Here is a 24,423-nt window from a genome sequence, read left to right as displayed (position 1 = left end):
ACCCTATGGGACGCCATAAGAGGGATCGAACCTTGGTCCGTCCTAGGTTAGCACTTGCCTTTAGCATCACCGCTCCATCCCCAAGGCCCAGTTCTTTGGCGCGCCCTCTGACTTTCCCCTTTAAATCTTAAATGGAGGGGCGGAGCTAGAAATCACGCCCCGAGGATGGCAGAAAGGGGCGGGGCTACGCCCCTAGGCCCCGCCCATTCAGTCCCAGTCGGCCGCGAGGAAAACACGCGAGACGTTCCTCTCCGGGTCGGTTCAGGAAACGCGGCGGACGGCGGGCGACGGGCGGCCTGAGCACGTGGTCGTGACGTCAGCGCGCTCGCTCGCGCGGTGGGTGTCCGCGGAAGCCGCGTAGAGCTTCATTCACCCAGGGAGTTGGCGGTGCCTGAAGGAGCTTCTTTTGCCTCTTCACTTCCTGGTCCCGGTGGCTCTCACGGCGAGATGTATCACAACAGTAGCCAGAAGCGGCACTGGACGTTCGCCAAGGAAGAGCAGCTCACGCAGCTGCGGGCGGATGCCAACCGCAAATACAAATGCAAAGTGGTGGCGAACGGGAAGGTGAGAACCCCACACACAGACACAGACACACACCCCAGTTTCTTTGGTCATTGCTATTCCCCTCACTTCAGCCCTACTTTGGCCGCACTTCCGGGCCCACTGGCTGGGCCGCCGCGCCGCAGGTTGGCAGCGCTAGTTGAGCGCCTCGTCCGGGCGGGAAGACTGACTGTGCCTGCTCGGCCCCCGTCGTTCTGAAGGAGGTTTCAAGGGGCCCAAGGGAACCCGGGGCATCGCTCGCTATTGCTCGCAGACTCGCACTGCAGACTGGACCAGGAGGGAAGCGGACTCCGCCAGAAGTGCTTTTGAGTTGTGGGTGGGCGGGTGGGTTGCTGCCGCTGCTGTGTGCAACCCAGGAAGCCAGCCCGAGAGCAGCAGCATGCTGCGCGGGCCATTGCCTGTGGCCTGCCAGTTCTTTGGACGTCTCGTTGCTTAGAGAGATCCCCGCGCATCTCTGATCGCATCTCTCTCCATTAGTGTCCCATGAAGTTCATTCACGCTTTTGCCAGTAGGCTGTCTGGAATCTACCTGGACAGAGATTTGATTTGGTTTGGTTTGGTTTTGACAGGAAAAGTGCTTTAATCCTATACTGGCACTAAGCCACTAAAGGTGAATTTTTTAATCTTCAATGAAGTGCTTATGTGTGTATATGTATATATATATGTGCTTATATATATATATACATATAAATATATATTAGCACCCTGATAACAAGCACGTTTGTAGTTGGGTTTTAGTTATAATAAGGAACACTCTTCAACAGTGCTACATTGCTAATACCAGTGCCCCCCATCTCCTCCACCCCTTGCCTGTATTTGAGACAGGTATTCTGCTTCTCTCACTTCTTTTTTTTTTTGGGGGGGGGTGTCACACCCGGCGGTGCTCAGGGGTTACTCCTGGCTGTCTGCTCAGAAATAGCTCCTGGCAGGCACGGGGGACCATATGGGACACCGGGATTCGAACCAACCACCTTTGGTCCTGGATCGGCTGCTTGCAAGGCAAACGCCGCTGTGCTATCTCTCCGGGCCCTTATACTGTAGATTTTTATTTTTTAATTTTTTTTCTTTTTCTTTTTCTTTTTTTTTTTTTTTTTTCTCTCACTTCTTAAGATGGTCATGATGGTTGTCAGTGTACTTGCTACTCTAACTGCACTCACCACTCTTTGTGGTAGGCTTCAGATCCTGGGCCTGTCCTTCCAGCCCTCTCATCTCTCTTGTCTCTGGATATTATTACAATAATGTCTTTTATTTTTTCTTGAATCTCACAAATGAGTGAGACTGTTCTGTGTCTCTCTCACTCCCTCTGACTGATTTCACTCAGCATAATAGTTGTTTTGTTTTTGTTTTTGTTTTTTTACACCGGGAGGCCCCGCGATGATCTCCAGCAGTTGCTCAGCTTGGCTGGCCAGATGTCATGCCTGAGGGCTCCCTGTTGTGCTCCAGGGTTACCCTCAGATGGTATTTTGGCGATGAAACTTAATACAGCATGTGCATGCACCTGGAAGCTCATTCCTAAACCCCTTCTGGGAAGACAATTTTCGTTTGTTTCTGTTTGGGGGTCACACCCAGCAGTGTTCAGGGCTCACAGATCATTTCTCATGGTCCTGGGGAAGCCTAAGCAGTGCAGGAAATCGCACCTGGGAGTGCTATGAGCAAGACTAGAGCCTTGCAACCTCTTTGATTTACTTTTGATCCGGGTAATTTCATCTCACTATTTGTGTGTATGCTGCACAAATTATCACATACTATACATTGTACTAAGTCCTTCTTAAACATTTAACATTGAGTCGAAGAGAGAGCATGCAATGGAGGTAAGACATTTGCCTTCCATGCAGAAGGACGGTAGTTCAAATCCCGGCATCCCGTGCCTGCCAGGAGCGATTTCTGAGCTTAGAGCCAGGAGTAACCCCTGAGCGCTGCCGGGTGTGACCTAAAAACCAATAAAAAAATTAACATTTATTTCTCCTAATCCTTATATTTATGAATAGCTAGCTACTTGATTATGTTCATATTACAGCAGGGGAAACTAAGGGTCACAGAGATTGAATAAACATCTCCGGGTTATTTTGCCAACCTTGAGAAGCAGCTGAACCAAGCAATCTTTAAGGAGAAGATACTTCATTTTGGTGCCCTCGGGTGTTCCTTTACAGTGAGGAAGCCAGGACTAATCTCTGCCTTTATCTTCACACTGCTCTTATGTCTCTATCACCCTCTGTATTCTTGTAATGATTCACATGATCCACATTTTATCTGATTACCCAGGGACTACCAAATGAGCATTGTCACCACATCTTTGTCGCCCCTGCTTTTTAAGTACTATTTACACAATTTTTAAAAAAAGCTTCACATAATGCTCTTTCTTTTTGCAGCAAACACGCTATAAACAGAGAAGTATTCAGTGAAATATGGGTAGGAGCCCACAGAATTTTTGTATGACTTCAACCTTAACTAATTCCATATTTGGAGACTCCTTTTCCAATAAGGTCATATTCTGAGGTACTAAGAATTTAAAACTTCACTGTATCTTTTTGGTAGTTTTGGTATCTACAGCAGGACCCAGTGGATACTTGTAAAGTTATAGTATTTTTTTTAACCATGTGATGTGTTCTGTAGTGTTTACAAGATGTGTGAAGTCATTTTTTATTTATTTAAAAATTATATAGTTTTGATTTGGGAGCTGTACTTCATAGAGCTTACTCCAGACCCTGTATTAAGGGATCATTCCTGGTGGGTCTCTGGAAACCAAATGTGGTACCAGGGATCAAACCCAGGTTGGCTTCTTTACATCAATTTATAAAGGTAGGAATTATATTTGAAATATATTGTATTCTTAGGGCTGGAGCGATGCAGATAGGGCGTTTGTCTTGCACTAAGTTGACTCCAGCATCATATAGAGCTCCCCAAATCTGCCAAGAGTGATTTCTGAGCACAGAGCCAGGCGTAACCCCCTGAGCACCACCAGCTGTGGCCCACCTCCCCCAAAACAGGAAATATATATATATTTAACCTCTGTGATCTAGTGATTATTGTGTTTAATGGTTTTACATAAATAATTGCATGCAACCTGTGAGCATATGCCCACAAACCATCATGATTGCTTTAAATTGAATGAAGCAGACGTCCACCTGACATTCTGAGAAACTGTAAAAGTGATACTGTCTATTAAATGCTTTCCCAAAGAGTTTTTGGTTATGATAGAGCAGTTCTGTAATAGAAAGTGAAGTATTTTAAATCTCTTCAAAGTTTAAAAACCATTAAATTTGAACATAAAAGATATTGAATATTTAATTTCACTTAATTTGGTTTTAATTTTCCACCTAAGGTTCTTCCAAATGATCCAGTCTTTCTTGAGCCTCATGAAGAAATGACGATCTGTAAATACTATGAGAAGAGATTATTGGAATTCTGTTCAGTGTTTAAACCAGCAATGCCAAGGTCTGTTGTGGTAAGTCATGACTGCGATCAAATATATTGTGCTTCAGCTGCTTCTGAAACCTAACTTTTTCTAGTTTCTTAGAAGTGGTGAACTTTTTATGTTAGAACCAAGTTACGGGGCTTGTTTTGTACTTGTTCCCTCAGCCCCCAGATGCATCAATAATACCTGTGGCATTGTTCCTCTTTTGCATAGGCACATTAAAATGGGAAAACATTACATATGCAAATAAGTTCTTATCTAATAGAGATAGGAACACAAATTTTGAAATGCAGTTGGGCCTTATACCCTGAATATTGGCATAATGACTTGGCTCAGGCCTCAGAAGAATGGGCATTGCGCATATACCCGAGCCATGGATACCATTTACGGAAATAACCACAATTGTCTATAACATAACCAGGAAGCAAAAAAGCAAACCTCTAACAGGGAAGACCCTACCACTGCCCTGGCATTGACTTACTCCATAGAGTGTTCTCTTAACAATCAGACACAACAACAGCAGCAACCTGCTTGCAGGGCATGGCTCTCCGCATCTAATGGTGAGGTGAAACTAGAGGATGCTCCATATCGTCCTGCCTTCGATGAAAGAAATGCACAGAAACCAGAATCTTTAACTACAGAAACCTGACACCAGTAGCAAATGTGCGAAAAAATTTCACCTGGACCAAAGAGAAAGACTCGGGTTGGACAACCTAGTATGCCTGGAGCCCAGAGTTGGTCTTCTGCCAGAAAACTTCAGGGGTAAGGTCTCCTATTTAGGCCAAGGCTTTTTTTTTTTTCATTTTCCCTATATTTTGCTGGGCCTATGCAAACAACAATTGCCACTCTCTCACTGTTATTACTGTATTTTTTTTAAACTCTTACCCTTTTAAAAAAGAAAAGAGCTTACTAAACTTTATTCTAGTGCTGTAATGAGTTCACTGGTGATTCAATAATTTTATTTTTGTTTTTTGTTTTTTGGGTTTTTTTTTGTTTGTTTTTGTTTTGGGGCCACACCTGGCGGTGCTCAGGGGTTACTCCTGGCTGTCTGCTCAGAAATAGCTCCTGGCAGGCACGGGGGGCTATATGGGACACAGGGATTCGAACCAACCACCTTAGGTCCTGGGTCGGCTGCTTGCAAGGCAAACACTGCTGTGCTATCTCTCTGGGCCCTGATTCAATAATTTTCAAAACTATACTTGCTGCTGAACTTTTTCTTCTTTCCTTTCTCTTCCATCTCTTTAGTCTTTCTTTTTTTTGGGGGGGGGGTCACACCTGGTACTGCTCAGGGGCTACTCCTGGCTCTATGCCCAGAAATCGCACCCCCCCCCCAGCAGGCTCGGGGGACCATATGGGATGCTGGGATTCGAACCATCATCTTTCAGTATGCAAGGCAAATGCCCTACCGTTATGCTATCTCTCCAGCTCCCTCTTCAGTCTTTCAATTTCTATTTTTTTTAAATCATGTTGCTTTTGGTCTTCCTAAAACAAATGTATTATGATCAGTTATGTCAACTGTGTGATGCATTTTCTTTAAATAAATTACAAAAAGAAGTGTTGAACTTTTAAACTTGTAACTTAGGTCCCTCCTTTATCAAAATTCACATTAGTTACATATATATTAATTTCAAAGTGTTTTGAGTCTGATTTCATAGTCAGAGAATTTTGAATTTTGATAAGCAGGTCACAGCATACTCATTTTATAGAGAAAATTAATAACATTACTCTCTAAGTTCCGAACTAATGAGCTGAGAACAGAATAGTCCTTTTTCAACTGTTTCACCATGTTTTGAAATAATGTGTTCATTCATCTTTATAATTATATGTCTGTGCTGAAACTTAGGCCATAAGAAATTTCTAAACCTTGATTATTAGAAACTGAAAATACATTATTGATTAAAAGTTGTCTTAATTGCTTCAGGTGTGGGTCTGGGAACCCCAGTTTATGTGCACATGTGTTTATTACAGTGATGGAAACAAGTAGTTAGAACTTTGTGAGTGTATGGACTTAAAAAAAATCTGTCCCTGCACTTGTTCCCATTGTGTATATTGCAAAAAGTATGAGTAAAGAGCCAGAGTTTTTTTATGGAATGGAAATGAAATGTTTTCATTAAATATGAAAATCTGTATTAAATTGCTTAATTATGCAGCATAAAAGAAATCTGACCCAACAGAAAATACCTACCTAGGAAGTAATCCTTTTATCAAGTTTAATACATTGAAATATTAAAAATTGAAAATAATCAAGTCCAGAAGTGTCCCATGTATTTTTGTAGTTTACTAGTCCTTCATCTAAGATAAAAGATTCACAGAAAATATAGGAGTAAGATAGAAAGTATAGAGATTAATGTGATTGCCTTGCACAAGGCTGATCATGGTTTAATCCTTGACACTGCATATGGTCTGGGTACCATATATGATCCCGCTGAATACTGCCAGGTATGATCCCTGAGTAGAGCTAGGAACATGTTACTCCCTGCACCCAAAAAGCATTTAGCTATACTCGATTGTTTTCTTTGCTTTGATTTGGTTCTGTGCTTTTCTAGTAAAAAATAAAATGAGATAGTAGGTTTACCTATAGTATTTGATTACTTATAATCTTTTAGTTGAAACTGAACCTTGAGTGAACTTTGTCTTTATGCAATATGTCTCTTTATAATCGAGAAAAGGCTCTGTTTTTTTGTTTTACACAAGATGATAAACTAAGTTTAAAGTTATTTAAATGATTTTTCTCTATCAAAAAATAGATTGGTCCAGCGATAGTTGTCTTGTATGCAGTTGACCTGAGTTCCTTTCTGGAACCGTGCATAGTTCCCCAAGCCTTTATGGGTGTGATCACTAAGCAGAGCCAGAAATAAGCCCAAAGCACAGCTAGATATGGCCCCAAAACCAAAATAAAATAGATAAATAACTATTCCATTTGTTCTAGCAAAATGATATAGCTAAAAATATAGTTGACTAGAGGTCTGGGTTGAGTACAGCCCTATCTCTTTATCAGATGTGTGATCTTGAAAAAATCATTTTACCAAACCTGCTTTAGGCTCAAAAACAAGCTAGGGCCCCTGTGCACAGATAAGAGTATAGCACAGGGATTCAGTCAGTAAATAGCTAATGTTACTCTCAGCTTCAACTGTTTCGACACTATAGTGGTCACAGTTGTCACATAGATCTGGAATAGTTTGTGAAAAGGCTTACTAGACTCAATTATAATCAGATTTTGACAGGATTTAATGGTTAAAGCTGTAAATATTTAATGAAAGTTAGGACAATCTTTCCAGGGTGGCTGTCTTTTGTTTGAGTTGATTTGGGGGCCATATCTGATGGTGCTCAAGGCTTACTCCTGAGTGTGCTTAGGGATCCTTCATGGTAGGACTCAGGGAAACCATATTAGGTGTTAAGAGATTCACCTTGGGTCAGCTGCAAGCAAGGCAATTTCTCTCCCGACTCATGGTACTTTCTAGCCTCCAAGATATGTTAGGGTCTTTTGATTTTTAATTTTTGGGCATTAGAGCACCATAGATTAATTGATAAAAGCAAAATTGAAAAGCTTTGGTATCATAGTTGGGCAACTTTTTTAAAAGAAATTTTCTATTAGGTATGGGCTTCAATTTTTCTTTACAGAGTTAAATGTGGAAGTGTAAATAGATCCTGACTATGTATTTTTAACCTTAGGGTACAGCTTGTATGTATTTCAAGCGTTTTTACCTGAATAACTCAGTAATGGAATATCACCCACGGATAATAATGTGAGTATAAGTCTTATTTATTGATTTTTTTATCCTGTGTAAGGGAGTAATATGAAAAACATACTAATAAAGGGTAATTTAGATTTGCATTTTTCTTTCTAATCTAATTTCTTTCTAAATTGTCCCCTCCCCATTAGAATACTTTATTTATTGTTATATATTGGTGGAGTTTGAATTTCAATTTATTCAAATTTTGTTTTTCTCAAACTAACTTCCTTAATATCACTTTGTAGCCTATTTATTTTCTGTGTTGCTTTGGGAAGATGTAGGAATTCCTCTCCTACATCTATCATTTCATAAAAGGATAGCTCCAAAGAGGTACTATAGAAGCCCTGGGGCCATCCCAGTAATCCTTAGTCAGCTAGTCTGACTCTTTTTTTAACCTTATTTATTTATTGGTTGTTGAGCCACACCCAACAGTGCTTAAGGGTTACTCCTGGGTCTGCACTCAGAAATCGCCCCTGGCAGGCTGGGGACCAAAGGGATACCGGAAACCGGAAATCGGAAATCGAACTGGATCCTTCCTGGGTCAGCCACATGCGAGGCAAATGCCCTACCAATGTGCTATTTCTCCAGTCTGACTTTTCAATGTGAAACCTAAGAAGGTGGGCTCACCTGGAGGTGTTTAGGGGCCTCTAGGGTTACTACTCCAGTGATGTTCAGGGACTTCCAGGACTATACCTAGTGATGCTGGGTGCCATGAATAAGATGAATGGCCCCTAATTGTTATTACTATTTCTAGACCCCTTATTTACATTTCTGTCAGACTAGATGAGGATGGTATTGTTATTTCCAATATTGCTTTTTGTGGTCATTTTATTACTAGCTTCATACTTTGAAAATTATGTATTAGCCAATAAAGTTTTATATTTTGCACCTCTGGTAATAATTCCCTATTCAGATACCCTCAGAGATTTCTGTTTTCCCAGTTTTCCTTAAGCTTCCCTGCCCTTCCTCCTGTACATGTGCATATACTACTATGTTGCTTTAAATTTCATTATCTCTTCAAGTTGATTTTGGTTTATTTCTGTTTTTTATTTAGTATAAGGGGAGGTGTCACACTTTGATCTGTGTTGGGGCTTGCTCCCAGCAGTGCTCAGGGATGATGCACTATGGGATTGAGTCCTGGGCTCCCCATATGCAAACACCACTCGCCCTCAATTTTTTTTCCCACCTCAGGTGTTTTACTATATGAAACTCCCATTAAGATAGTAATCGTTGAACATTTTTCATAATATTGTACAGTTAAACTAATTTTATGGTTTTCAAATGGAAAAAAGATTTGAATGGGAATTGTCTTTAAATTTCTTGCATTACTACCTACCATAGTCATTTTGAATATTAAGCATTTTTGGAAAGGACTCTAAGAAGGGAAATGTTTAGCTATTTCTCAATTATATATTTATCCTTCTAATTTTATTTTCCCTTTAGGCTTACATGCGCATTTTTGGCCTGCAAAGTAGACGAATTCAATGTATCTAGCCCACAATTTGTTGGAAATCTACGGGAGAGTCCTCTTGGACAGGAGAAAGCACTAGAACAAATTTTAGAATATGAACTACTACTTATACAGCAACTTAATTTCCACCTTATTGTACATAATCCATATAGACCATTTGAGGGCTTTCTCATTGATATAAAGGTAATCTTGTTGATATAAAAAGGGCATACTGATTTGCTATTACTCTAATCAAAGAAATCCCAATTTTATTACAACTTGTTATTCAAACTGATACTACATGATTCCAGCTATATATTAATTGCAGGTAGTTGGCCTTATCTCGTATTTTTATTTTATAGTCTCAAGCTCAAGGATAAGCCAGAATTAGCTGGAGAACTTGTGTTTTTGTTTGTTTGTTTTATTTTTAATTTTTTGGTTTTTGGGTCAGACACAGCAGCACTCAGTGGTTACTCCTTGCTCTATGCTCAGAAATCGCCCCTGGCAGGCTCGGGGGACCATATGGGGTGCCGGAATTTGAACCACCATCCTTGTGCATGCAAGGCAAACGTGCTACCTCCATGCTAATCTCTCTGACCCCTGAGAACTTGTTATACAGATGGCTAGGCCATCTGTTCAGAACATCTCATCTAGTTGATCTGCAAAAAATGACCCAGAGATCAAAATGAAGACCACTGTGCTTTTAGAATGCTTTTAAATTTTTCAGGTAACTAGGGGCCAAGGAAACAATACAGTGGGTATGGCTGCTTGTGTTTTACATAGCTGACTTGGGTTCAATTCTTGACACCCTGTCTGTTCTCCCTGTTACTGCCAGGAGTGAATTTGAGCATAGAGGCAGGAGTAAAACCTAAACATTATGAGGTGAGGCCCAGAAAACAACAGCAACTTAAGATAACTTATTCTGATGTTTACTGTCAGTGATCTAATTTTAAAACCCACTGAAATAACTTTGAGGGGAAAGGTGTTTGGCCACACCTAGCAATGCTGAATGCTTACTCTTGGCTTTGTGCCCAGGAATCACTCTTGGCAGGCTAGTGACCATATGAGTGCCAGAAATTGAATCCAGATCAGCAACATGCAAGGCAAATCCCCTACCTACTGTATTCTCTCTTTGGTCCCCGAACCCTTCTTTTTAGATTGGAATATTGCCAATGTACTACTGTTAGTGAAACGTGAACTTAGTTAATATATATAGAAATATAAAATATAAGTTCAAGAAACTCTGACAAAAACAACTTTAGTTTGGGCTCTGAGAGGGGGCTTGTATAATCTGGTAAAACCTAACAAATAAGAAACATGTTCAGTCATCTCAGTTGGTGAATTTGGGTACTTGGGTATATCAGTCATTACTTAAGACATACCCAGGAACTAAACAGAAACAGCCTTAACATTCAGAGGACACAGTAATCATGTATTTAAGTGTGCTAAGTGGTACAGTAGGGGAAATTTATTTTATTTTTATTTTTGAAAACTTTATTGATTGGTTGATTGACTGGTTGGTTGTTGGGCCAACCAATGGTGCTCAGGGGCCACTCTTGGCTCTGCACTCAGAAATCGCCCCTTGTAGGCTGGGGACCACATGGGACCCCAGGAATTGAACCCTCCCTAACCAGCCCCATGCAAGGCCAACACCCCACTGCTTTGCCATCCCTCCAGCCCTGGAAATTATTTTAAAAGGAGATAGTTTGTAAGAGGAAGGAAAGATGGTTCTGGGAAGGTGTTATTTAAGGTTAAATTTAGAGCCAGAATATGAATTAGGTTGGGGCAAAGTACATGTCAGAGAGACTTCATTGGGCAAAGGCCCTGATTCAGGGAACCATAAAGCATTAAAGAATCTGGAGGTTGGAGAAGGAGGCAGAAGAGAATGCTGCCTGAGTTGAATGTAGAGTATGGTATGTAGAAATGATGCTAAGGATTTGAATAGAACAATGGGGAGCCTGTGCAATGTTTGTCTGGAAAATATTACAGTTGGGTTTGTAGCTTAAAATGTTAGCAAGCTATCGGGTTGAGAGATAGTTTAAGCTGGAGCATACCTTATATGCTGGAGAACTCAGTCATTACAGCACTGTACATGGCCAATGTACAGTAAAACAAAACCTGATGTGTGTGTGTGTGTGTGTGTGTTGTACACTTGCTGTTATACTAAAGTTAAGAAGCTGTTAGAATAGTTCAGGCAAAACATATTTGTTTTACAGTAGTGCTAGCTACAGAGAGAATTCTCTGGACTTCAGAGATTACAAAGCAGAATCATTAGAGTATGATGATTGATTGCAGATAGAAAGTAAGGAAGGAAATGGAATCCCTAGATTTCTGGCCTCCACTGTTGGTTTATTTGACCCTCTTGGACTCTATTCCTGGCACTGAAAAAAAAAAAAATAAAAAGTTATTTGGCTTGGAAGATTTGTTGTTGCTGGGGTGTAGAAAAGAGTTACTTTTATCCAAGCTTATATGTTAAATTGTTATAGCTAATGTACATATTTCTATACTCTTCCATTAAGCTTTTCAGAAGAGCTGATGTTTACAAACTTAATTTTTAGACTCGCTATCCCATGTTGGAAAATCCAGAGATGTTGCGGAGAACAGCTGATGACTTTCTCAACAGAGTTTCACTAACAGATGCTTACCTTTTATACACACCATCCCAAATTGCCCTGACTGCCATTTTATCCAGTGCATCTAGAGCAGGAATCACAATGGAAAGGTATTTGTTTACCTTTTTTTTTTCTTTTTGGTGTTTGGGTCACACCTGGTGGTGTTCAGGGATTACTCTTGGCTCTATGCTCATAGCAAGCTCAGGGGACCATATGAGATGCCGGGATTCAAAACACCATCAGTCCTGGATCCGCTGTGCATGGGGGCAAACATCCTACCACTGTGCTATCTCTCTGGCCCCTCATTTTTTTTAATTCATTTACTTTTAACTTGGATTTGGTTCACAGTATTCCTTCCTGTAATTTTACTTTGTGACTATAGTTCTTTATATCTCCTATAGTTGGGCAAATTGACTAGGGTAACTGAGAGAAAAAAATCATATTTTAAGGAGATCTTAAAAAATTGTGTCATTTTATTCAAACTGGGAGGATTCATATCTAACTAAGTAAATGGGTTGCTCCTAGAAGGAATGATAGAGCCACTGGTATATGGCAATTTTAGAATTTTTGGAAATGGTTAAGAACATAAGTATAACAAATGTTTGTCTTGCTTTATCATTCTTTATTGCAGCACATATAGTTTAGTAAATATTTGTTGTATAATTCTCTTAGGAATGCAGAGATGAATTGCAATTGAGCTGTAAATAATGGTAGTTAATACATATATATACACACGAAGAACCAGACTGTATGATGAAGTTCTTTACTTGAATTTAATTCACTTGATTTTTACAGCAGTACCTGGTGCTCAGAAATTACCTATATTATCATCATATTATCACTAAAGAACAGACCAAGCTGCAAATTAGACTTTACAGTTTTTACTTTGGGGGGGTGGTGGGCCATACCTGGGAATGCTCGGGTTACTTCTGGCTATGCGCTCAGAAGTCGCTCCTGGCTTGGGGGATAATATGGGATGCCAGGATTGAACCCAGGCCCGTCCTTGGTCAGCCACATGCAAGGGAAATGCCCTATCACTGTGCTATCATTCCAGTCCAATTTTTACATCTAATTTCTGACCTTTATAGTTCTGCTTGATTTTATTTGAAATAGCTACTGAGGAAGAAATATAAAACTTTCTTAAATTTAACTGTACAGATATTTATAACCCTTTATCCATCATTTCAAAATCAATTGCTTTTATGGCAACAGGTATAGACAGTTGTTTTATCTTTATTTAACTCAGTAAATTATTTATGTATTTTATATTAACAGAAATATTGATATTACTGAGTATAGGATACTATCCCAAACCTCAATAGTTTTCATATTTCCTGACATATATTTCGATTTACTTTCCTCTTACATAAATAATTCTACATTTCAAAATAAGGTATTATAGACTTATATTTTAAACTTGATATGCTTCTCTATAAGTACAGCTCACATATACAGCTCTGTATATCCATTCAATCCTAAAGTGATTGTTTATTCCATTTATGAAACAAACTTACATATATATGCAGGCAAGTGTATTATTATACTATTGAAGCATGTATTTTATGCAGTGATTCTCCAGTGGTGAGATTTTTCCTAGGTAGATAGGTAGAATTAAAGTATTCAGCTTGAACTAAAATTTTTATATTTTAGAAATAAATACATTTTTTCCTTATATTTTCCTATCTTAGAAGTTTACTTATTATTGCTATTTCAGATGTCAGTTTTGTTATGTCTTGGGTTCATAAGCACTTTGTTTGTTTGTTTGTTTTAGGGTCACACCCAGCAGCGCTCAGGGGTTACTTGTGGCTCTATGCTCAGAAATCGCTCCTGGCAGGCTCAGGGGACCATATGGGATGCTGGGATTCGAACCACCGTTTTTCTGCATGAAAGGCAAATGCCTTACCTTACGGCCCTGGGTTGATAACATATGAGGATTTTTTTCCCTTTAGGCAATTGCTTTCAAAACATTTTTAATTTCTTTGATCAGAGATAGGGTGCTTGCCTTACATATGGCTTACCTGAATTTAATCCTGATACTGTATTGTTCCCCAAGACCACCAGGAGTCATCCTGAAACATAAAACCCTGAGCACCACCTCCAGTTTGGCCCAAAAACATGAAAACATTTTTAACTTTTTATTACTATGCAAACTTTAGGTATAAATTGTTCATTACATTTACTACTGATTTTAAAAATGGAATTCCTTTGGCCTTTTTTTTTTTACTAAATGTTGTTTTAAACCAGCATTTTTGAACCGAGGGATTTATATGGGTTCCCTATAAGCCCCAGGATACTTACTCAAAAAGGGTCATGAATGGACATTGAGAAAATGGGAGGTGGAAGTTATGGCATGAACTTGGGGGCTAACTGGGACAGTGGACTACAGGAAAGAAACTAAGTTCAGAATGGACCATGATCAGAAAAGGTTGAGAAAAATAAAGATTGCTTGTAGAGTTCAAAGTACTGTTACTTAATACCCTTGAAGAGAGCATGAGCAGAAATAATTTACGATGTCATTTTTTTCCAAGATGTTGTATATACTCAATAAGTTAAAACTTGTTCCTTTCTTTACCAGTTATTTATCAGAAAGTTTGATGCTGAAAGAGAACAGAACTTGTTTGTCACAGCTGTTAGATACAATGAAAAGTAAGTAAAAAAAATACATTTGTTACAAAGTTACTTTCTAAATATTTAAATATCTAAATATTTAGATACATGGGCAGAAGTAGTTTTCATGTATACAAACCTTATTAGAGAAATTGAATCTACAATTAAATTTTTTAAAGGGTTAAGGACCAAGAACAAAACACACACACACACACACACACACATCAGATTTAAAAAAAGGTGAAAAAGGTTAAGAGCCAAGAGTCATTTAGTCTGTCTGTCTGTCTGTCTGTCTGTCTGTCTGTCTGTCTGTCTGTCTCTCTCTTTCTCACCCTCCCCCCCAGAAAAAATAGCAGTTTTGCCTATCCACCTGCTGAGAAAGAACTGCAGTCAGTGGTGGAGAAAATTTAATAATCTAGTATGAAGCAATGGCATTGTACATTAACATTATTGGGGCCGGAGTGGTAGCACCATGGTAGGGCATTTGCTTTGCATGCGGCTGACCCAGGATGGACGCAGGTTCTATCCCCAGCATCTCATATGGTCCTGCCAGGAGCGATTGCTGAGTGCAGAGCCAGGAGTAATCCCTGAGCACTGCTTGGTATGGCCCAAAAAACAGCAAAAATTAAGATTATTGTAAATTACGGTATTAAAAAAAACCCCACAGATTTGGCTTAATTTAAAAAAAAATAGTAATGTAACCATGACATTAAATATTTTTATATATGCATCCTTTCTTTCGAACCATGAGCAATGTATTTTCCCAGTGATTCAATTTTTAAATATTTTCTTTTTTTTTTTTTTTTTTGGTTTTTGGGCCACACCCGGCAGTGCTCAGGGGTTACTCCTGACTGTCTGCTCAGAAATAGCTCCTGGCAGGCACAAGGGACCATATGGGACACTGGGATTCGAACCAACCACCTTTGGTCCTAGATCGGCTGCTTGCAAGGCAAACGCCGCTATGCTATCTCTCCAGGCCCCAATTTTTAAATATTTTCACATAATTATATATATTTTAGGTAAGATGTTTTTAGGTTAGGATATTCAGACCACATAAGATTATTTCTTGATTTGAAAGAATAGCTTTCCTCTTAGTATGAATTTGTGATATATAAATCTGTAGGTTTCCATTTATACCACTAGAGGGCTCGCTTTAAAAGCATATTTTTATTTGATCATAGATTAGCTTATGTAATTAAGTGGCAAATTCAGGGTTCAAACCCCAGCATCCCATATAGTCCCACAGCCTGCCAGCAGTAATTTTTGAATACAGAACCAGGGGTAACCCTTGAGTAGTGCTGGTTGTGGCCCCAAAATGAAACATAGTAATCTACTCGCATATTTTATAGCTAACAACCATTTTATCACTGACACCTTCATAGTACCGTTAATTGTTCTACTTTAGAATGAAATAAGAATAACTGTTTATAAAATACTCTTCTTATATATGTTTATCTTACTCATAATTTCTCAAAAACAATGATCTTGAGGGTGTTGTCACAAGAATTCACTTGAATCAGCTTCATATTTGCATTATGAAAAAGTCAATATAATTAGTTGAATCATGTGACTGGCTATTAAAATCTGGCTCTTTCATCATTCTACAAACTCGTGGACTTTAAATGTATTAATTGTAGATGAAAACTGTAGTCAGTAGAGGCTTTTTCTGCAGTTAGAAAGTAACTGAAAGAATAAGTTGTTTTAGCCTAAAGAGGTTAGTTTTTTTTTTCCTAGGTGCTGCTTCCTTAAAGCAAAGGACTATCCACACAATTTTTTTCTGAGCACTGTCTCATTATATACTATGTAATTCTGATATTCCTTATAAACAAGTATACCCTTGACCCAAGATCTCTAGGATGGAATTTATTGGTTTCATTGGGAGCAGGGAAACATGCTAATTATATTATGTATAAGTTTTCTAGATCTTAAAAACTTTGTATAGGATTAGCAAAAAACAAAAAAACTATGGTGCAAGCTAATACTTAATCTGTATATAAGATTAAGCAGCAGACAGGTATCATAACTTGAATAGTGTGGCATTAATTTTTTCGTTTTTGTTTTTTGGGCCACACCCGTTGACACTCGGGTTACTCCTGACTGTGCACTCAGAAATCACTCCTGGCTTGGGGGAGCTTATAAGATGCTGGGGATCAATCGAACCAAGGTCCATCCTAGATCAGCCGCGTGCAAGGCAAATGCCCTTTCGCTATGCTATTGCTCAGGTCCCTAGTATGGCATTTCCTGACTTTTAATGCAGAACAATGCAGATCTTTATGTCCATCAAAGAATTTGAGCAGTTATGTTGGTCACCCAATATGAAATTATTCAACTCACTTAAGAAAATGAGGGTCGGAGAGATAGCATGGAGGTAAGGCATTTGCCTTTCATTCAGAAGGTCATTGGTTCAAATCCCGGCATCCCATATGGTCCCCCAAGCTTGCCAGGAGCGATTTCTGAGCATAGAGCCGGGAGTAACCCCTGAGCACTGCCGGTGTGACCCAAAAACCAAAAAAAAAAAAAAAGGGGGAAGAAAATGATGCTTTATACTAGTGCAACCTTCCCACCACCAATGGTTGCACTGCTGAAGGGATGTACTTTTATATGACTGAAACACAGCTATAAACATGTTTGGAATCATGGTGCTTAAATAAAGATAATAAAAAAAATAGAAAAAGAAAATGATGCTTTATATCATCGAGCTTAAGTCCTTTTAAAAAAATCTCTACACAGGTATGAGAAACTTGGTAAAAAAATATGAAGCACCTAGACCGGAAGAAGTTGCTATTCTGAAACAGAAACTAGAGAGATGTCACTCTGCTGAGCTTGCTCTTAATGTGACCACGTAAGTAAAGGTTTAGTATTATATAGCTATCATTGTTATCCTCTCCAGCTGGTCTTTAAAAAGAAAATAATTTCATTGATAAATGAGTATTTTGTTTGTTTTTAGTTTGGTGCTGCACCCAGTGGTGCTTAGAGGTTACTCCTGGCTCTGCATTTAGGAATCACTCCTGGCAGGCTTTGGGAAGCTGGGGAATGACCCCGGTCAGACACAGGAAGGAAAGTGCCCTCCCCACTATATCTATCAGGCCCAAGTAAATGTTGCCTAAATTGGAAAAAAATGAACAAACATTAAGTCAGTTTTTTCCACTGATGTTCCTAACAAGATTTAAGTAAGAGATAATCACTTCGATAGTATAAGTCTATTCTGGCACTTTGGCTTCAGGCCTTGTCCTGTGTTATTTCTCACATAAGCCCCATTCACTAGGACTATGTTCTAGGATGGTGGTGGGCAACCTTTTTTTTCAACTGAGCCAAATCTCACCAAAACCACGATTGAAATTTATTTTGAGAGCCACACAGGCCGTGCACTGACAGAGGCTAGGAGCAGAGTCCTGACTCCTGGAGCGGCCGCCTGGCACACAGAAGAGCCAAATTAAAAGTGTAAAGAGCCACATGTGGCTCGCGAGCTGCAGGTTGCCGACCACTGTTCTAGGAAATATACCTGAATCTCTTCTTGGCCTTTTCAATTTAGGCTTTTTCAAGAAATGTTATCTCATCCAATGAGCAAGTATACTTTACCAGATTTAATTTAGTTGCATAGTTTCCTTCGGTAAGAAATGTCATATTGAAGACAGGAAAATGTATTGTTAAAATTTTTCTAGTAGCCAAAAGGATAACCCATGGCATCTCATTCATTATGGCTAAGTGTAGAAATAATTATTGTATGGCTTCTTATATTTTTTGTATTGACATATCTACTTAATACTTTAGAGTTCAAGAGAGTTGGGGATTTATACAGGTAACCAGATTAGCAAAACATTTTTTCCTATGGCATGCATCTCTTCCATGTGTTAAAATTAGTCTTGTCATCTTATATTTGAGATGTTTAATATAAGCTGCCAGTTTGTGTTTAGAAGCCAGAACATGGTTCCAAATCCTTTCATACCAGATACACACACTCTCTCTCTCCGCCCCCCTCCCACCTCTCTCCTCTTTTGTTGCAAGAAGGGTAGTGGAGATCATGTGCTTAACTTGTAGGGTCGCACATGCTTTTGTTCTTTCCAGACACATACTTAGTTGTGCCAGGGATCACAAGTGACAGTTTTGCTGGGATTGTGCTTGACTTGTGGGGTTGTACCAAGATTGAATTTGTGTTCTTTTGCTTGCAAAAGCACCCTCAATCTTTATAAAATTGTAGTAAGAGATTATCTAGTAACTTAGAAAGTGTGTAAAATGTGACCTATTTTGTTATATTCATACCTCTACTTGAAAGCATGGCATCCTGTACAGCTCAAAATTGGTAGAACAACTCCTGATCAAAGGTAACACGTATAAAAGAGAAGTTTTAGAGAAATAAAGAAATAACTGACTTTAATGAAAGAATTTCAGCCCTGATTCTCATTTCTCTGACTTTTAAATAGTTTAATACTAGGAATTAGTAGGCTATGACCATTAGGCAAATACTCGAGTATACATCATTTACCTAACATATAACATTGCCATACTAACATTAGTTTGCATATTGCCTCTGCACTTTCAGCATGCAGAGATTATAGAAGATATCTTTGTTGTATCCCTTTAAAATTAAAACACCTTAATGTACCCCTCTAAAGGGTGAGATCTCAGGGCAGGAATGATAACACGGCAGTAGGGCATTTGCCTTACACGCAGCTGACCCAGGACGGACCAGATTTGATTCCAGGCACCCCATATGGTTCTCTAAGCTAGGAGCGATTTCTGAGTACATAGCCAGGAGTATCCCATGAGCATCAATGGGTGTGCTCCCTCCCCTCCAGAAAAGCTTACGGGGTAAAATCTCTCAAGGGTTAATGTTGCAGACAGATAAATAGGGGGCTCCCTATCAATGAGGTTTTAGAAATAGTAAAATTTAAGAAATTGCCCTGCCTCTGAAGTAGCCCAAAGTCGTAACTACGAATCCTTTGAGGTGCAGATCCTAAGCTCTTTGGAGATGGAGAGATCAAGGCATCATCTGGGTAAGGGAGAAAGGTGGGCCCCTCATAAAAGTACTAAGAGAGAGACTTCCTGAGTGCAGATCCAGGCGGAACCCCTGAGCTTAGCTTGATATGGACCCACAAGTAACCCCCCCTCCAAAAAAAAAGGCAAGAGAAGCTAAAGGTTCTAATAGAGTCGGGCCCTTAGGGCACATGCTTTGAGCCATACCCCTTATAGTTCGCAGAGCATGCCAGAAGTGATTCCTGAAAGCACTGTCAGGAGTAATCCCTGAGCATATCTGGGTTTAGCCCCAAAACAAAAGAATAGATCAAGTGTCCAAAGATTTCCTAGTTACAAGGCCCAAAGTAATATATTTTTTTCTTTTTGATCCACACCTGGCAATTCTGAGGGCTTATTCCTGGCTCTGTGCTCAGGCTTTCTGTTCCTGGCAGGTCAAGGGGACCTGCTGGGATGTCAGGGATTGAACCCAGATCAGCATCATGTAAGGCAAGTGCCCTACCACTATACTATCTAGTGAATCCCGGACTAATATTTTAATTATTCAATTTTGTATTTTTGCAAAATATGTAACAAATTACTAGAAAATGAAAGATAAAATAGAAGCTCAAATTTTACTAGATCTGACAATTATAAAATCAATCTGCCCAACTGCTATGAATGTTTCTATACACATTTGATTTCTGTACTTAGTTTTACAAACTGTAAGTTGTTCATGGCCATGGGCCAGCAATGTTAAATGGGTCATATATACTTTAGATAAAATATTTTTCCTTGGTTGTTATAATTCCTTTACCCTTAAATTACATCATAACTGTTTTCATTACTGATAAACCAAATCTTTGACCAAACTCAGACCTGAACCCAAATTCATTTGGTAACTTATAGTTGGTTGGTATTTACATTTGCCAACTACATAATGTGTGGTTTTAAATTTTTCTTTCTGTTAAGTTGTTTAGTAACTGTATGCACACATTTAATATTAACTTTAATGATTACCATCTGGATGAAACAAATGAGATTGGTATTTTAATTTGTATTTCCCCGAATTCTATGAGGCACTCATTTCTTTATTTAACTGTCTTCTGTATCTCTTCTATCTTGACTTCAACCCTTGCCTGATTTTCTGATGATTTGTAGGTCTCTGCATATTTATACACTTACTCTCACATGTTTTTCTTGTATTTCTTCCAACTTGTAATTGAAAGCTTGTTTTCATTTTGTATTTACAACTAAATAACTTCTCTATGTATTTGGCCTTTTGTTCAGCTGTTAACAATCGATTTGAATTGTGTGATACAGAAAACTCATGTTCTTTTTAAATGACCTGTTTACCAGTCAATAAGAATATTTAATAACTTTCTTTAGTATTTAAAATATTTGTTTTGTTTTTGGGCCACAGCCGGCAGTGCTCAGGAGTCACTCCTGGCAGGCTTGGGAGACCATATGAGATGCCAGAGAGCCAACCCTGGCCAGCCATGTGCAAGGCCCTACCCAGTATGTGCTGTCACTCTAGCCCCTATTTTTATTACATATTAAATCCTATGTATGCATTGAATTTTGTCTGCCTTCTCTTATCTATGATCTAAATCTTTGCTTGTATTTTCTATCATAACATTTTTGGTTTGGGACCACACCTGGCTGTACTCAGGGGTTGGGTTAGTCTAGCTCTGCAATCACATCACTCCTAGAGGGTTTGGGAACCATAGGGGAATTCTGACAAGATTGAATCCACATTGGCTGCATGCAGAGCAAGTACCCTACCCACTAGTAATGTTGCTCTGGCCCCAAATGTATTATTATAGCTTTTGTAATGATTTGTTAAGTAGGACAAGGTTCCTATCCTTTCTGATTCATTTGCTACTTACACAAAGGCTTTTCCCAAATCAGTTAAAATTCACAAGTTTTATGACATTATTAGGATCTTAAATTTTCATTTATTTTTAAAGATACTGTCATTCTATCCCAATATTTATACGGTTTTGTTAATTTAGTTTGTGTTGCCAGTATTTATTTATTGATAACTACTTCATTTTAGAAAGAAGAGGAAAGGCTATGAAGATGATGATTACGTCTCAAAGAAATCTAAGCACGAGGCATGTTCTCCAAAGGTCATTTTACCTTTTTTTTTTGATCACACACCTTAATGTGGGGTGGCCCCAGTATGTCCTAGAGACAATGAAGCAGTGCCAAGGATTGAACCTGAACCACCTGCTTATAAAACTCCCAACTGTTGAGATCTCAGGGCCCCTTCCAAAGGCAAAATTTAAGTATTCCTCTATTTCCTATTATTTATAAGCATTATAGAGATTTATAGTTTTTTGGAAGCCCTCGTCTTCTGTGCATCCATTTAATACAGGGATATTTTTCTGTTTTCTTAGCCTACTACAGTAATATATTCAATCAGGAATCCTTCCTGTGATCATAGAAGGCAAGAGGAACAAATGTTCATGCTAAATTTTTACTGTTTTAACTTTCCCAGCATTTTTCTTCTATTCTTAAAATGATTATACCTACAAGTCAGACAGAAGCTTGAAATTTCATTCCTTATGGGAAAGTCTGATAAGGCCATGTGTTACTCTAAGATTAAACCACAAAATTTCTAGTTATATTTACCTTTTTTTTGTTTTTTGTTTTTGTTTTTGAGTCACACCCGGCAGTGCTCAAGGGTTACTTCTGGCTCTACGCTCAGAAATCACTCCTGGGAGGCTCGGGGGACCATATGGGATGCCGAGATTCAAACCACCATCCTTCTGCATGCAAGGCAAACACCCTACCTCTCATGCTATCTCTCCAGCCCCTATATTTACCTTCTTAATCAGCATACTTTATTGGCTCTATTTAAGGGTTCACTCCTAGAGTGTTAAGGGGATGGGTGATATGTGGTGTTAGGGAATGAATCTAGGTTAACATTCTGTAAGGCAAGTCCTTGATTTACTGTTCTCTCTAGCCCTGACAGTTTTTTCTTACAGGGAAACAAGGTGGTGAGTAATATTGGTTATATTTCAGAAGTGTTATCCTTATATTTTCTTTCTTCCTCAGGAAGAATGGACTGATGATGACCTGGTAGATTCTCTTTAACCATGTGGAATAGACCTGTCATTAGCTAATCTAGAAGATAAGTTTTATCTGATTTTCAACTGTTTGAAGATGAAAGTGTTAAAACATCTGTGTATCATTAAAATTTCCTATTATTTAAAGATGGGGGCCACCTTTCAGGACTGTTTTATGTGTAATAAAGTGTTTTCTAATGAGCAAGAATGGCACCTACTTTGGATAATCTTTGTTACTGTAACCAGTATCAATTCATTTTTTTTCTTTTACAGAGAGGGGAGACTCACACCCAGCTGTTTGTGTCTAAGCACTTAACCCCAAAGCACTTAGGGCTCATGCCTATTTCTGTGCTCAGGGATTATTCCTGGTGGTGCTCAGGATACTCTATGGGATGCTGGGAATCAAACCTGGGAGTGGCTTCCTTGCAAAGCAAGCATCCTACCTCACTATCACTCAGGCTCAAATTTTTCTACTGTAGTCAAATCAAAGTTATAATGTAATCTGCCTATATTGACCTATTCCTATGTAGGCAAGAGGGAGTTTAACTTGGTGAAGACCACCAGTGCTCAGTATAGGTGCTTAGTGCCACTCAGAAACATTAGTATTACAGATTGAATCAAAGCCTCAAAATACAAGGCATACATTCCAGTCTTATCAGCTACCTCCTATCAGTCCAGTCTATAAAAATGTGATAAGTTATAAGTTTTTATTAACTCTCGAAACTTTAGTTTTTCAAATGGCACTCTGATAAGTAATTTGTATTAAAATTGAACTATAGAATCTATGTGTTACATGGTACAGTGACCTAGGGTAATGTGAAAACTAGTCTTCTCCATTTAGTTACATGAAGACATTTCCAGACAGATCTTAAAATAAGTTAAATATTGACTTGAGTATTTCTCTTGGTAGCAAGAATACCTACAAGTTATATATATATATATATATATATATATATATATATTCAAATTTTATTAATCTACATAAAATTATATGAAACTCTTCAGATTACTGCTTAAAGGGATTTAATTCAAGTAAAAATAAATTGTTATCAAAGCAGACTATAGGACTGGAAATGACAGCACATCTGGTAGGATGCTTGCCTTACACGTAGCTGTCACAGGTTTGATTCCTGGCATCACATCACATAGAGTCCCTGAGTCTGCCTGGAGTGATTCCTGAGTACAGAACCATGAGTAACCCTGGAGCATAGCCTCGTACAGCCTCTCTACAAAAAGCCAAAAATGTAGAGTATGGCACTAAGTTGCTTGATTGTCAATTACAGCTACCTCTTTACTGTTGTGATATTGGGCAAACTACCTAATTTATTATTAAAGCTCTGCCAATTTCCCAACTTAAAGGTGTGTAAAATAAGGCCTAACATTCACAAGATTAACAATAGTAATCCCAACATAACATTTTAATGTTAAATTGTATTATGCTATTTGTTCAATAGTCTTACTCAGTTTCTAATTTTAAAGTGTATTATGGATAGATGCCTCAGATACTTTTCTGAAAGGTGGCCTGACAAAATTTTGAGAAATTCAACGGTCCCAAATCTCATTTTATGGGTATACATATCTCCTTACTGGCAGTACATTTAAACTGTTTTCATTTTGTAGGTATCTTTTTATTTACACTTAGGATTTGAGAGCAAATTATTTTAAATATACATGTTATTTATATATGTGTGTACATTTGCCTCTGGTATATTTTACATTTCAGATTGGTTTTGGGTGTTTATTTCCTCACTATAGAAAAAGAGTAAAACAAAACTCAGTATAATTTGTACAAAAGATGTGTGGAAGAAGCCAGAATTGATAATCCATCAATAAGTTAAATAGCACAACTGCTAGACAAGACTATTCAATTTGTTTCTTTTTTTTGTTTGTTTGTTTTTGTTTTTGTTTTTGGGCCACACCTGGCGGTGCTCAGGGGTTACTCCTGGCTTTCTGCTCAGAAATAGCTCCTGGCAGGCACAGGGACCATATGGGACACCGGGATTCGAACCAACTACCTTTGG

General features: G+C 38.7%; 1 protein-coding gene across 1 annotated transcript; it reads left to right on the top strand.

Moving 5' to 3' along the window:
- Window positions 1-414: 414 nt before the first annotated feature.
- Window positions 415-22,610, top strand: CCNH (cyclin H). The gene is made up of 9 exons (XM_049766224.1): window positions 415-564; window positions 3,883-4,005; window positions 7,648-7,721; window positions 9,153-9,363; window positions 11,718-11,881; window positions 14,347-14,417; window positions 17,109-17,220; window positions 21,388-21,460; window positions 22,392-22,610. The coding sequence occupies exons 1-9, from the start codon at window positions 448-450 to the stop codon at window positions 22,428-22,430; spliced, it is 984 nt and encodes a 327-aa protein (XP_049622181.1). The 5' UTR covers window positions 415-447; the 3' UTR covers window positions 22,431-22,610.
- Window positions 22,611-24,423: the final 1,813 nt, after the last annotated feature.

The sequence above is a fragment of the Suncus etruscus genome, chromosome 2, assembly GCF_024139225.1.
Source record: "Suncus etruscus isolate mSunEtr1 chromosome 2, mSunEtr1.pri.cur, whole genome shotgun sequence".
Lineage (NCBI taxonomy): Eukaryota > Metazoa > Chordata > Mammalia > Eulipotyphla > Soricidae > Suncus > Suncus etruscus.
The sequence above is the reverse complement of the archived record's forward strand: the minus strand, read 5'-3'. Positions and strand labels throughout refer to the sequence as shown.

Coding starts and splice junctions, on each gene's coding strand:
- CCNH (XM_049766224.1), top strand. CDS start 448: ATGTATCACAACAGTAGCCAGAAGCGGCACTGGACGTTCGCCAAGGAA. Junction 4,006..7,647: donor CAATGCCAAGGTCTGTTGTG/GTAAGTCATGAC, acceptor TTTTAACCTTAG/GGTACAGCTTGTATGTATTT. Junction 11,882..14,346: donor GCAGGAATCACAATGGAAAG/GTATTTGTTTAC, acceptor TTTCTTTACCAG/TTATTTATCAGAAAGTTTGA.